Source organism: Cydia amplana, chromosome 1, assembly GCF_948474715.1.
Source record: "Cydia amplana chromosome 1, ilCydAmpl1.1, whole genome shotgun sequence".
Classification (NCBI taxonomy): domain Eukaryota; kingdom Metazoa; phylum Arthropoda; class Insecta; order Lepidoptera; family Tortricidae; genus Cydia; species Cydia amplana.
This window is the reverse complement of record NC_086069.1, coordinates 21,817,312-21,831,129: the sequence shown is the minus strand read 5'-3', so window position 1 is coordinate 21,831,129 and position 13,818 is coordinate 21,817,312. Positions and strand designations below refer to the sequence as shown.

At 37.2% G+C, this 13,818-nt stretch overlaps 2 protein-coding genes across 2 annotated transcripts; both read left to right on the top strand.

Annotated features, from left to right (window-relative positions):
• Positions 1-243: 243 nt before the first annotated feature.
• Positions 244-11,968, top strand: LOC134648901 (G-protein coupled receptor 83-like). The gene is made up of 7 exons (XM_063503535.1): positions 244-455; positions 609-732; positions 7,057-7,470; positions 9,261-10,014; positions 10,891-10,991; positions 11,179-11,286; positions 11,848-11,968. The coding sequence occupies exons 1-7, from the start codon at positions 244-246 to the stop codon at positions 11,929-11,931; spliced, it is 1,797 nt and encodes a 598-aa protein (XP_063359605.1). The 3' UTR covers positions 11,932-11,968.
• On the top strand, positions 6,865-7,953 carry LOC134650284 (retinol dehydrogenase 14-like). Its single transcript, XM_063505247.1, has one exon. The coding sequence runs from the start codon at positions 6,970-6,972 to the stop codon at positions 7,927-7,929; it is 960 nt and encodes a 319-aa protein (XP_063361317.1). The 5' UTR covers positions 6,865-6,969; the 3' UTR covers positions 7,930-7,953.
• Positions 11,969-13,818: the final 1,850 nt, after the last annotated feature.

The following is a 13,818-nucleotide window of genomic DNA, read 5'->3' as shown; positions in this document are numbered from 1 at the left end:
CAGTGAACACATCTAATGCTAAGTAGGTATACTTTAGTTAAGTAAGTAGATTAGTAGGAGGTGGAACTACTCATTTGCATTCTGTCATTAATTGTGTCTGGTCCTATTCATTAGATTAATACACTACGTTAAATTTAATACTTAGTTAACAACCTATCAAAATAAACACTGACAAATATGGCTGACTTTTCGGAAGTTTCAAATGACACGGTGAAAATTTGGTTAGAATTTTTAGAAATAGCTATGGTGCGTGATGCTAATAAATTTCCTTTTGCCATTTTCTTGTGCGTGTTCTTCATAGTCAGTCTGACCGGCAACCTGATCACTTGCTTCGTAATTTACTACGACAAATCAATGCATACAGTAACTAATTATTATTTGCTGAACTTAGCCATATCCGACTTAGCACTCACGTTTACGATGTTGGAAGAAATTTTGGAGAATCTTGTTTCCACGTATGTACATAGTCAATTCACATGTCGAGTGCAGTGGTTTTCTATCCTCTGCTTATGGAATGGTGGCATATTAATTATGACAGCAATATCTATTGAGAGGTATATTGCTATTTGCCATCCGTTGAAGGTAAAAAGTAATCCCGACTGTCGCAGAGTGGTGAAGGTAATTGTGATATTATGGTTGGTTTCGATCGCCGAGGCGGTGTTGGACACGCTCGACGTCGATGCTTGGAAGGTCCGAGAGACGTGGGTGTGTCATACGTTCCCAACTCTGCGGGTTCGTGTTGTAAACGGAGCACAAGCGATTATTTCATTTGTTATACCACTTATAACAATGACTTTCGTCTATATGTCAATTATGCTAAAAGTCAACTCTAAACCGAGAAAATGTTCAAGAGATAAGGTTTTTAACTACCACGATCCCAGAGGCAAAATTAACAACGTTGTGGGTAAGTCCTGTGAATTGTTAATATGTTTTATATGCGATGAATTTGCATATTAAGAATGTGAGTGACACGGAGCTTGATTCGAGAAAACAACAGAATGTAATGCGACTGCCAGTAATGGCAGCATTAGGTACAAGTAGGTACTTACCTACATATACAATTTCACAATTTACTTGTCACACAATTAGCCATATGGTAGCCACGCCACATTCTCTCATTTTCCTGAGCCAAATAAGGCTAAGCTAAGATTTGTTGAAGCGTGTGTTTTCAAATATACTAGGGGGGTTTTGCCATAAGAATCACTGGGGGTGATCGCCAATGATTCTTATAACAAAATAAATACCAAATAATAACGTTGGATATTGTTTTTGTCTTTGATTCCAGTAGCTATGACGGCATCGTTCATCGTTTGCTGGCTGCCGTTTTTTGTACTACGAGTGCTGCTTTGTGTACTAAACCTGCAACAGCTCTTCAATATCGCTGAGGTTTGTATTCTTTTGTCATGAATTTTATAATTTAGTATCTATATCTATGTATGTACTTATCACTTTAATATTGATAATAAATAAAAAATTACACTTTCGTTTTAGTGGTGGAGCATAGCATGGCGTGTGAGCTGCTTCAATTGTTGGCTAAGCGTCGTCTTAAACCCCATTATGTTTAGCCTAGTGTCATCTAAGTTTAGAAAGTCCTTTAAGGTAATTACTAATATTGGGTATTGGAAAAGAAACCGTACCTAGTCATTCAATATTACAGTATGTACTTAATCCAGTTAATTTACTTGTCATAATTTTTCTTTCAGACCATAATCTGGAGAAGTCAAATATAAGTAAATTACTAAGCCAGCCAGCTCGCCTAACCACTTCTACCGCGTTGCAGACTATAATTAAGATGTTTACGTATTAGTCAAAAAGGCCTTTACTTTTGTTTTTTTTATATACAGAGGTATTACAGTAAATGTACAAATATGTACTAAATTAAAATAATAACTAGCTTAAATCTAAAATAGGCCCTTGAGACATTGTACCAAGGATGCTGGCGGCATTTCCTCGTTGTATCACAATGCTGATACGCACAACGGTGCGAGGAAGCCGCCTCTTCGGTCAACAGTTACGTCAACTTTCACGATTTCTGCAACTATTGAAATTGCATTTAAAGATAAAAGAGTCAGGCCAAGATAACTCTGCAGCGATTTTGACAGCACGTACAGACTGTGCAAGTGTTACATATCAAACTTCTCTGAGATTATGAAGTTTAAAATAAAATAACTATCAAAGCTTATTCTGGCTTGGTTTGACTCTATATGTACTTAATCAAATACTCTACTCAACAAACTTAGGTACTACATAGTTTGGATAGTGATTGTTCGCTACTAATACCGAACCGCTAGATATAAAAAGAAAAATTATTTAAGTATATACTTATCTGTAACTTATAGCTAAAAAGCCAAAACGTTACAAATATTAACATTTGTATTGATGCAATTATGTATGAAAAACAGGACATCGTGACTTTAAAATATCGCTATGGACTGTTGGTAAGTATATAGACCAAAATTAATAGTAGCAATCCGTTAAAAAAATGGTACCTACTTGCATCTTTGCATCACTAACAAATATATCGTTCTCACGAAAAAACGAGTTTAATTCTTAATACTCCGTTATTAGCTGTAAAGTAATGACTGATGGGTAAGTACATGTCAACTTTATATTGGGGCGAGGAGAAATATAAGTAATACCTATATATGTATGTATATAAAATAGAAACTCGTTCAGAGTCGCGCTAACGCGCTTTACAGTACGTTAGACCCTAACGAAAATACAAGATATCTCTCAACATGTCTAACGTATCGAGTAGGTAACTCAACAGGGTTCCTCGGAAGTCGGAACCTCAGTAAAACAATACATATATTCTTTCAACTGAAAAGCTGAAAGAAGTGCGCCCATATCGCGTTGAGAGAACGTCGTCAGATCCTTCTTTCGACCTTTTACAGATCTATCTTTCGACCAAATAGCTAAAAGAGAAACGTAATGCTGCCTTCCTTACGACATAATTTGCTAGTTGGGGCCCTTCGGCCAGAAGTCCCGCACACGATGGTGTCTTGCAGCGGCCGTATTTGGAGTTTTACCAAACCTTGCTTTTACATCCCGAGAGGGAACAGAAAACATAAAACTAAACAAGTTATTAAGTAGTTAGGCCATTTGAAGTAAGCACAGATTCAAAAAATAACTACTGAGTACCCTGCCAATATAGCTTTTTTGGAACTGCAGACTCCGAATGTGTAAGTACCTACGTTTATTAATTAATTTTAGCATGAGGAGTCAACTAAACTTAATAGAAGATAATGGATAGTTGCGCGTAAACATTATCCACTTAATCAAAATGTCTACTTTACTCTACTAAGTAAATGAACTTGCTACGCGTATAATGGACAAACAAATAAACGCTACCGCGGCTACCTTACTAATCGCACCATTTAGAGCGTGGACAGAGGTTTAAGTACAAGGATGTACATAATTTATCGGAATAAAATAATACTAAAACAATGTCGAACTCCAGCGATGGTTCTGATAAATTCAATGTGGAATTGTGGTCCGCAATATGGGCTGAGGCATTTCAAATAAAAACTGATTCTGCTAAAATGATCGTGGCCGGTCTTATGGCTATCATATGTGCATTAAGTCTCCTCGGAAATCTGTTAATTTGCTACGTAATTTATGACGATAAGACCATGCACACTACAACCAACCTACTTGTTTAACTTGGCGATATCGGATGTGACTCTTACTTTGGGCCTGATTCGGACTTTGTAATAGACATCTATTAGATATCTTTTAGACATCGCCAAGATACGATAACGATATGTTTAAGATCTCACCTGTCAAATTTGACTTTTACGCGATTCTGGAGATACTCTTGAACGATTTCCACAAGATATTACTTAGAGATCTAATATACATATAGTACGTCTAACACGATCTATCATAAAAGTGACATATTGGTTGCCCGAATTGCGCTGCAAAAGAGAACTAGTTGAAATCTAAACTATAACGTATCTAGAATGGATCTAGTACGTGTCGTCTCTTGTGAATATCTTGAAGTTCGAATACGGCAGTTTTGCTCCTATGTTTGAGCTAGTAGGTGATGCTTATTTTTTAAAGTTTTCGCAAAGTGAGTGGGCATGTAAAATGCAGTGGTTTTCAGTGGCCTGTTTATGGAACCATACTGTGTTAACCATGACCGCGCTGGCTATGGAGAGATACATAGCGATTGTACATCCTTTGAAAATTAAGTCAAGCCCGTCGATCATTTAGAAAAAGAGTAATGAAAATCATAGCCTCGTTGTGGATCGTAGCGATTATTTTAACACTACCGGAGATGCTGGTCGTTACTCTGGGGAAATATCGCCAGACAATAGCATGCTTCGTGATCCCTACTCCGTTGGCAAGGATCCTAAGTGGAGCTTTAGCAATTTTGACGTTTTTCTTTCCACTGATTATTATGATATTCGTGTATTCAATGATAATTTATAAAGTCAATACCCGACAGAAAAACTTAGGGCACCGCGATGTTACTAGAAAAATGAATAAAGTTATTGGTGAGCAACATGTTATTAAACAAGTAGTAGGTATACATACATTTTGATAAGCATATTCAAGTCAAGCATGTAATAAGTATGTACACTTGTACTGGGGGAAATTTCCCGTCAGCCCACTAAGTGCCAGTTGCATCATCCGCACTTGACAGACTGATCAACGTCACCCGGCGCGCCGCGGCGGCGGTTTACTATGAAACGTTGCATACAATAAAATTTAGCGAACTCTTTAACGATGACAATCAGTTTGGTGCAACCGACCCTTAGTCCTGGGATCTTAGAAACGGCTGTAATGTTTTCTATGTTTGCTATATGGGGCATAAAAAAATATAGGGGGCAAAAAAATAGTGTTTTTCCGAGCAAGGCTCGGTCTCCCAGATATTTTTGTTTATAAGCATGTCGAGCACTGGTATATACGTAAACGTACTAGTGCTCGACATGCTAATGCCCAATAGATGACACCCTGCTGTCACCTCTATTGACAGTGACTTAAGTTTCAAGATGACATGTACTGGGACCGCGTCGAGCACCAGTACGTTTACCTTATGCAATGTCAAAAATTGTTTCCTAATTCAATAATTTACATCCTAGAATATACTGTATATACGGTTTATAGGTTTTAGGATATTGAACTGTGTGCATGTGGTTTTTTCAGCAGGACTTATGGCATTGTTCTTGATCTGCTGGACGCCATATTTCGTGAAGCGAATCCTGCTAGCGGTGCTACATCCCAATACAGTACTCAAACTCGCTAAAGTAGGTACCACGAAATTAAGGGCTTTAAAAATATTTTATAAAAAAAAATCTATAAGGGTTAGCTACATCTCCCTCGAACTTCGAGATTTGATAATTATTTTAATTTGAAATCGGAAATCCGCCGCTACACACCCTTGTATTGTTGATGAATAAGTATGATATAATATATATGATATCGTTCCTCTCCTTATGTCCTATCCATATACCTAATACATTACAACTTGATGACGATATAATAATGGGCATAAATTGAGGATGGGTCTAGTGAATTTAAACCCAATTAATAGATAATATGCTTACTTACAACGAACCACTTGATGCTAATCCAATTAATCTAAAAGTATACATTGTTAAACAAACATGGCTAATGTATTCAGAGGGCCTAGCCAAGGTGACAATCTTTTGCGCCGTCCGTAGCGAACGAAACGCCTCTCTCTCCATGTCGCACTAATATGGAAGAGTGGGAGAGGGAAGGGACATTAGCGTTTCGTTCGCTACGGACCAAAGGATTGTCATCTTGGCTAGGCCCCCCTGTTCTTGAGATATACCTACCTACATTCAGAGGAAAAAGATGCGTTAACGTAATCACACGCGCCGCCTTGCAATTTGGATACATCTCAATATCGATAATTTTATATCAAGATTAACCTTACCTAAACCAAAAAATACCTGCCTCGGATTCAAAATGTCCATTATTAGCGAAGTTTTAAGTGATAGTGATCATAACCTCGAGATATGGGCTGATTTCCTAGAGCAAGTAATGCTCATAGAAAACTCATATTACAAATTGGTACAATATAAACGGTATTTTTATTTGTAGTCAATCAATCAATCAAGAAAGGTTACAGGAAAAATCGTTAAAACAATACACTCCTTTTTTTTGGCCGTCGTGTAAAAAAGCCAGAAACATATTAAGATTTAATAAATACTGAGTAATTTATATGTATTGTTTTTTCTTTTTTATTTATTGTCATTTTTACAGTATCAATTAGCTTCCCTTGTATAATATCCTTGACCGCATTGCGTGATGGTTTCATCCTATCATATTGGACCTTTACCTACTGATATGAACTTCATAAGATAATATTATGATAAAATTATTAAACTAACCTATGCCCCCGACTTACAGGCCAATTCGTGTTTCGGTTATTAGACCTATTTCCAATATGACACTGACAGATCGGTATCAACAAAACAAATCTAATAAATAAAACTCGAATTGGCCTGTTAGTTACGACTACCACAGTCGCCATATTCAGTCGGTCAAATCTGAATTTGAATCGTTGTCTTGAGATATGTAGAGCAACAAAAATCTCATCTTCTTTAATATAGTTTAATAAACTTAATTAATAGGATATCAACTGCTTAACAAAGACTAGTACTTACTAGGAATCAGAATCAGAATCAGAATCAGAATTATTTTATTTGCTAGAATACTTAAAACAACATGTAGTACAGGATGTTAAGGTACAGTAGATCAACAGTTTCAAGTTCATCACGGAACCTTATAAAGATAACTACATACTTATTATTCACGTCACAAGTTATTGAAGTGTGCGGCGCATAGATAATAGAGTCATGACATGCACAGTGGACAGTTTACTGGTAGTAGATACTAAGACTGCATAAAGGGCACTGCACGAATTGAAACGTAAGCCGACATTTACAACGTTCCACCAGACAACCACGCGTGCCGTGTGCGCTCAGTGCCGTCAAGATGGGAGGAGAATTACTTGTGGCATTTGTTTTAGTTATTATTCTTGTTACAAAACTATTTGTGTTAATAAGTAAAACATCGTGCGAGTCAAAGCTTCCTATGACGGGCAAAGTTATTATAGTGACAGGAGCTAATAGCGGGTTAGGGTTCGAAACGGCCAAAGATCTGGCGAAACGTGGAGGTCGGGTCATCATGGCCTGTCGGAACGAGCACCGCGCGCTCGCAGCCCGCGATTCAATCATCAAAGAGACAAGTAACCCAGAAGTCGTTTACAAGCACCTCGACATGTCGTCCCTTGCGTCGGTGCGACGATTCGTCGAGGACATCAACAACACGGAGAAGCGACTAGATGTCCTCGTCAACAACGCAGGAGTCAACGGGTGCGGGGATCGTTTCACGGAGGACGGCATTGTCGAAGAGATGCAAGTCAATTACTTCGCAGCATTTCTCTTAACTCTTCTCCTTCTGCCTCTACTGAAGAAAACCGGGGCGAGCCGGATTGTAAATGTTAGTTCGACTTTACACTTTTTTGGGAGGATACATTTTGAACACATAAATAAGAGAGGCTATTACTTGGACATGTTTACATATAGCAATAGTAAGTTGTGCATAATTTTGTTTACCGTTGAGCTAGCTCGAAAGCTGAAGGGATCCGGTATAACAGTGAACGCCGTACACCCTGGGGTGATTATGACTAACATCAGTGCTACATCGTGTGCACTTGAACGGTTTTTGTTTTCTTCTCTTTGTTGGATTTCTTCCAGAAATGTTGTGGAAGGGGCGCAAACAATTATATATTTAGCGGTAGCGAAGGAAGTTGCCACTACCACTGGAAAGTACTTCATAGATTGTAAAGAGAGATACATGACTAGAAAGGCTTCAAATAAGAAACTTACAGCTGATCTGTGGAATTACTCGAAAAAATTAGTGGGCTATGAAGAACCAAATAAACATGAGTAAATTGGCACCGTTATTGTGTAATAATAATAAATTGCTTTTTATTTGAATTGCTGTACGAGACTGAAGTGACTGAATACATTAATTTTCGTATACTTTCCACTGTGATATTTAACTCCCAATTTCATACATATATATCCTTTTACCTGAATGGTTCAGTGAAAGTTACCTACTTCAAGAAATACCTACTACATAATGGTTTGTTTACTTAACACGTTGGCTGTCCACGATACACTGTAGGTGTAACAGTTTTACTCCCACGTCCCATAGACTGATCCCACCGGTGATGCTCAAAGCATTGTTCTATTACTGAGGTGCCATTGAGCATCACTACTGGGATCATGTAATTTTCTCTATGGCCATGAGCCAGTGGGCGACCGGCGGGATCAAAGCTAATTTTTCAGGGTTGATTAAATTACATGTCAGAGGTTGTACATCAACTAGACAAAAACAAACTCTTTGGATGTGACTCGCCTCGGAAAACTTGGCAGGTTCACTTACATGATGCACTTGAGCCCGCGAGCCTCCCTGGGTATTTTGTATGTAACATTGACAAACGACAGTGCCTGATAAAGTCACAAAGTGCGGCCCGCGTCAACTTTGTTAACTACTATGTGGCCTTTGGCTGCAAAAAGGTTGCCGACTGCTGGTATAAAGTAATGATGGTCTACCAATTTTAGGAGCCCCTCAGAAGCTAACTAAGCTAGGTATCTAAAAATTCGAAATATTCAAGTTGTAACTTTAGAGTATCCTCTACAAAATAGCACTCAAAGATCCAAAAATTACTTCCCTCGATTCCTCGTGGATCCCTGCCTTCGTAAAATCGGAACTTGAGTTTAACAGAAATGGGACTAATCTGGTAGTAGGTACCTACCTATAATTATAAAAGGTATATATTTCCAAAAGGTTCAGATGGTCGTTTTTGTCTACGTGACAGCGTGATAAAACGGTATACGTCACTTTCAATTGCGCTCTGTTAAAAAGTGACGGATATTTTGTCACGTGGATAAAGCCACCCATGATAGGCCTGCGGGGTAACCGATATTAAAAGAATAAAATAAAATACAACCAAATTGAGAACCTCCTCATTTAGAAATATTTAAGTCGGTTAAAAAACGATTGTCTCGCTAATCCAATTAATCTAAGAGTACCTATACCTCATTGGACAAACAAAGTTAATGTTTAACGCTTAGAGCAAACAATTCCGCACCGCGAGCTCACTAGAAATTGTACCGCTTAGTAGAGTGCATTTAAAATGCCACTAAATAGAAATAGCGATTGATACTCGTATTATGCCTAGTGAATTGAAATACCGAAATCGTTAATATAACGTATCGTTCACAATGTTTTACCAAACTCCAACGGTATCGCGTGAGTTTAACTATACAATGTGGGCTGAATTTTTAGAAGAAGCATTGCCTAAAGAGTACGTTTACTCCAAGGTGATATATGCAATATCCATGTTCTGCATATTTACGGTCAGCCTTATAGGAAATTTTCTTACCTGCGTTGTCATTTACTACGACAAATCTATGCATACTGCAACTAATTATTACCTATTCAACTTAGCCGTGTCGGACTTGATCGTCACCTTCTGCATTCTACTGGCGGTACAAGAGAAACTGAGTGACGCCGACATCTTTGGTCATCAGGTAGCGTGCCAAATATATTTCGTGTGTGTGGTCTGCTCGTGGAACAACAGTATCCTGACCATAACCGCCTTGTCTATTGAGAGATATATGGCCATTATGCGCCCTTTATTGCTGAAATCAACTCCAATGTGGCGGAGAGTTACTAAAGTAATTGTCGTACTGTGGTTTATAGCGATTTTGGAGACAGTCCCAGAAATGTTTACAGTTTCAGCAATCACGACTCAACAATCAACCAGCATATGTTTCACGATTCCGACCGCTTTATCCAGGGTTGTAAACGGAGTGCTAGCAATTATAACTTTTCTGATACCACTTCTAATAATGACGTTTGTATATTCAATGATCGCAGTAAAAGTTAATGTCACACCGAAAGACTGTTCAAGAAATCAGATTTTCAATTATCGAAATCCCAGAAGCAAAGTTAACAAATTATTAGGTAAGTGCATGTAGGTACAGACATAGTGTTATTTAACTACAGACTGACAAATCGCATTTAAAAAACGAACAGTTAGATATGTAAGCTCGCGGGGAGACCTTTGTCTCTTTAATTGGGTGTCAAAGTTCATTATTAAAGGTAAAAAAACGTACCTATTCAAATAGTGCAGTAAAATATTTTTTAATCGACTTTAAAATTGCAAAAGGAGGAATTTCTCAATACGGTTATATGTTTTTTCACCTCAGCAGCTCGAACAAGGGTACTTTGCTACTTAAAAACAGTGAGCAAAATCGCATTTTGCTCACTGAGTGAGACAAAATGAGCAAAATGTGATTTTGCTCACTCAGTGAGCAAAATGCGATTTTGCTCACTGTTTTTAAGTAGCAAAGTACCCTCTTATTCGAGCTGCTGAGGTGAAAACTTAATTGTTGGTATTTCTTAAGAAAACATGAGTGAATAGAGGTAAGTGATGAAGTAGAAATACATTTTTCGGGTTCTCTAATATGTTCTCACTGCTGAGGTGAAAAGTTTTGTGAACTACACGAGATCAAAGTTATTTACATCTCGTGCGCTTTTGAGTCCCTTACTACGCTCAAGATTCTAAATTAGATTCACTCGCTACGCTCGTGAATCTAGTATAGAATCTTTCGCTTGCACGGGACTCAAAATAAGCACTCGAAGAAATATCAAACTTTGATCTCTTGTTCTACAAATAACTATTTTGTATAATGTTTAATGTTTGTTAAGTACCTTTCAAATGAATATGTAGTAAGGTTATCCTGTTAGTATAAAACCTTGGGAAAATGTATGACAACGATGTTTAAGGCATTATTTGCGGTTACATATCTATACCTAGTGTCGTGGTTTTGTCTCCAGTAGCTATGACGCTGTCATTCCTAATTTGCTGGCTGCCATTCTTCGCCATCCGAGTCATGATTGCCACCCTGGACGTCCAGCAGCTGAAAGCTTCCGCTGAGGTAAGGTCAAATAGGCCAGTAATTAATAATAATCTTAGTCCTTTATGACTTAATATTAAATTTATCGTCGTCGTTACATAGTTCCCGGCTTCCCGGCACCTATTCACACCAGAGCCAAAGAAACTAGGTCTGACTTACTATTAAACTTGTCTTTTAAAAACCCTTGTTATGTCTCCTTGGGTTTCAGTGGTGGGGGCTCGGTTATAGAGTTACAGACATCAACAGCTGGTTTAGCATCGCAATAAATCCAATTCTCTTCAGCCTTATGTCCACTAAGTTCAGAAAGGCTCTAAAGGTAAGCAATGCAGGTTGTAATTTTAATTTTTGGTCAACATTATAGGTACCTTAAGAGTTTTTGTGCAAAAAAAATACCTAGAATGCCCATTTTTAGGGTTCCGTAGCCAAATGGCAAAAAACGGAACCCTTATAGATTCATCATGTCTGTCTGTCTGTCCGTCCGTCTGTCTGTCCGTCCGTATGTCACAGCCACTTTTTTCCGAAACTATAAGAACTATATTGTTGAAACTTGGTAAGTAGATGTATTCTGTGAACCGCATTAAGAATTTCACACAAAAATAGAAAAAAAAACAATAATTTTTGGGGTTCCCCATACTGTGAACTGAAACTCCTAAAAAAATATATGATGTACATTACCATGCAAACTTCCACCGAAAATTGGTTTGAACGAGATCTAGTAAGTAGTTTTTTTTAATACGTCATAAATCCCCTGAATACGGAACCCTTCATGGGCGAGTCCGACTCGCACTTGGCCGCTTTTTATATAATTGCAATTTTAAATAAGCCTATTCCGAACTGGCCTATTTCATTTAACCCTAATTATAATCATGTTTTTCAGTCGTTTTGGAATACGAAACTTAGGAACAAGCGTCACCTGAAGTCCCAGCGCAGTTACGAGAATAATACTTGTACGAGGGTATAATAATTATTAATGACGAAAAAGGGTGCGATAGTCGAGCAGATAATGGCTTGTAATATCCTTGCAATACATCATTGATCAAATTTTGAATACTGATAGACGATGATATTAAGCAACCAAACTACAATATTGAAGTGGTAAACGTACTTAACTAGTGCTCGACATGCTAATGCCCAATAGATGGCACCCTGCTGTCACCTCTATTGATAATGACACTTAAGTTTCAAGATGACATGTACTGGGACCGCGTCGAGCACCAGTACCTTTACCTTATCCGCTAACAATTAATTAATTAATTGATTTACAGTTAGGGCCCATTTAGACGAAGCGAGAACTCGCATGCGAGTTTCATTACATTGCGGGTTTTGATTGGTCGGTTAACAGTCCGCAATGTAACTAAAATCGCATGCCGCATGCGAGTTCGCGCGCCGTCTAAATCAGCCCTTAGCTCTCTTTATTTTGGCAAAAAAGTGATTAAAGCCTATTTTATCCGCTGCACCTATTTAATGTTTTTTTTTTTAATTATAGTATTTAATTTATAGCTTTATTTTTAGTTTAGTTTAGAGTATTTTAATTTAATTTAATATTTTTTACGTAATTTCAATGGAATGAGTTGATACCTTAATAAATAACATTTTATTTTATTATTTATTTATTTATATTTACTTCCAGTTTGAAAATCTTTCAAAGCCGATGTCCTGGGTAAGGACGACCATTTCGTAATCACCACAATGTTTTAATTACCATTACGTACACTTGTGGGTACTTACACTGAAATTAATGTTATAGTCTGCAGTAGAAGGCAAGCTATGCTATTAATCAAATAACAACAATGGCTAATATTACAGACACATACAAGGTGACATCTAATTGGACGAATTCAAGGAGATAATACTACCTATGTAGTTAATTTAATTAAAGCCGGGTTACGATCTAGGTAGTCTTTGTAACTAGGTTTTTAAATTAATTAATATTGAAATTGATATGAGTCTACCAAGTCTAAGTAAGGGTAATTATTGTACAGTCGGTTGCAGAAATTATTGACCTCTCGGGCATAGAAGTTTGTATGTAACGCGACGAGGGAGGTCAAATAGGTCTGAAGCTGACCTCTGAGAAAAATATTGGCCGATCAATACCTTTAACTTTAAAGGCATGTTTTTTATTCAAATATAAAGACAAATATATGTACTTATTTATAAATACGTTACACAACCTCAAAGAATATTTCATTCATACCTAGCTAGCCTACTTTAGCCTAGGTAAATACATCGTACAAATATATTTTTTCAATAATCTAAGACATCGTTTTGAAGGTCGTCACTAGTACCTTTGTAGTATAGTGGAAAGTTTTATATAGATATAATCATATATTTCTTATTGAAAATGTACCTACATTATATGTTACATGTCAAAATAAAAGCATTCACAGAACTCCCACTCATAATCTCCCAGTCTATTATTATAAAGGAAAACAAGAATCTATGAAAGACTCGTCGTTGTTTTGTGGTGTTTAAATATCTACTCAGAATTGTAGTGATTACAGCTTGAAAACCACGTGTTATTATTATTATCTTCTCCAAATTCTTAGGTACCTACCTTAATGGTTTCTAATGTTTCTATTGCATTACCTCATCACCAATCTCCCCTCATAATATTAGTTAAATTGCTAATAAGTACAATTTTTTAAATTACGTACTTAAGTAAATAGGTATTTAGGATAAAGTATTTTACTATTTTTTAATAACAAAACTTCCGTGAGACACAGACATATTAAAAATATTAAAAACGGGTCACTCACATACCCACGGCACGGGACTTACAATACGTGAGTGACCCGTTTTTAATATTATTTAGTATATTTTATTACTCGTAGGTTGCAGCCGTTGCAGA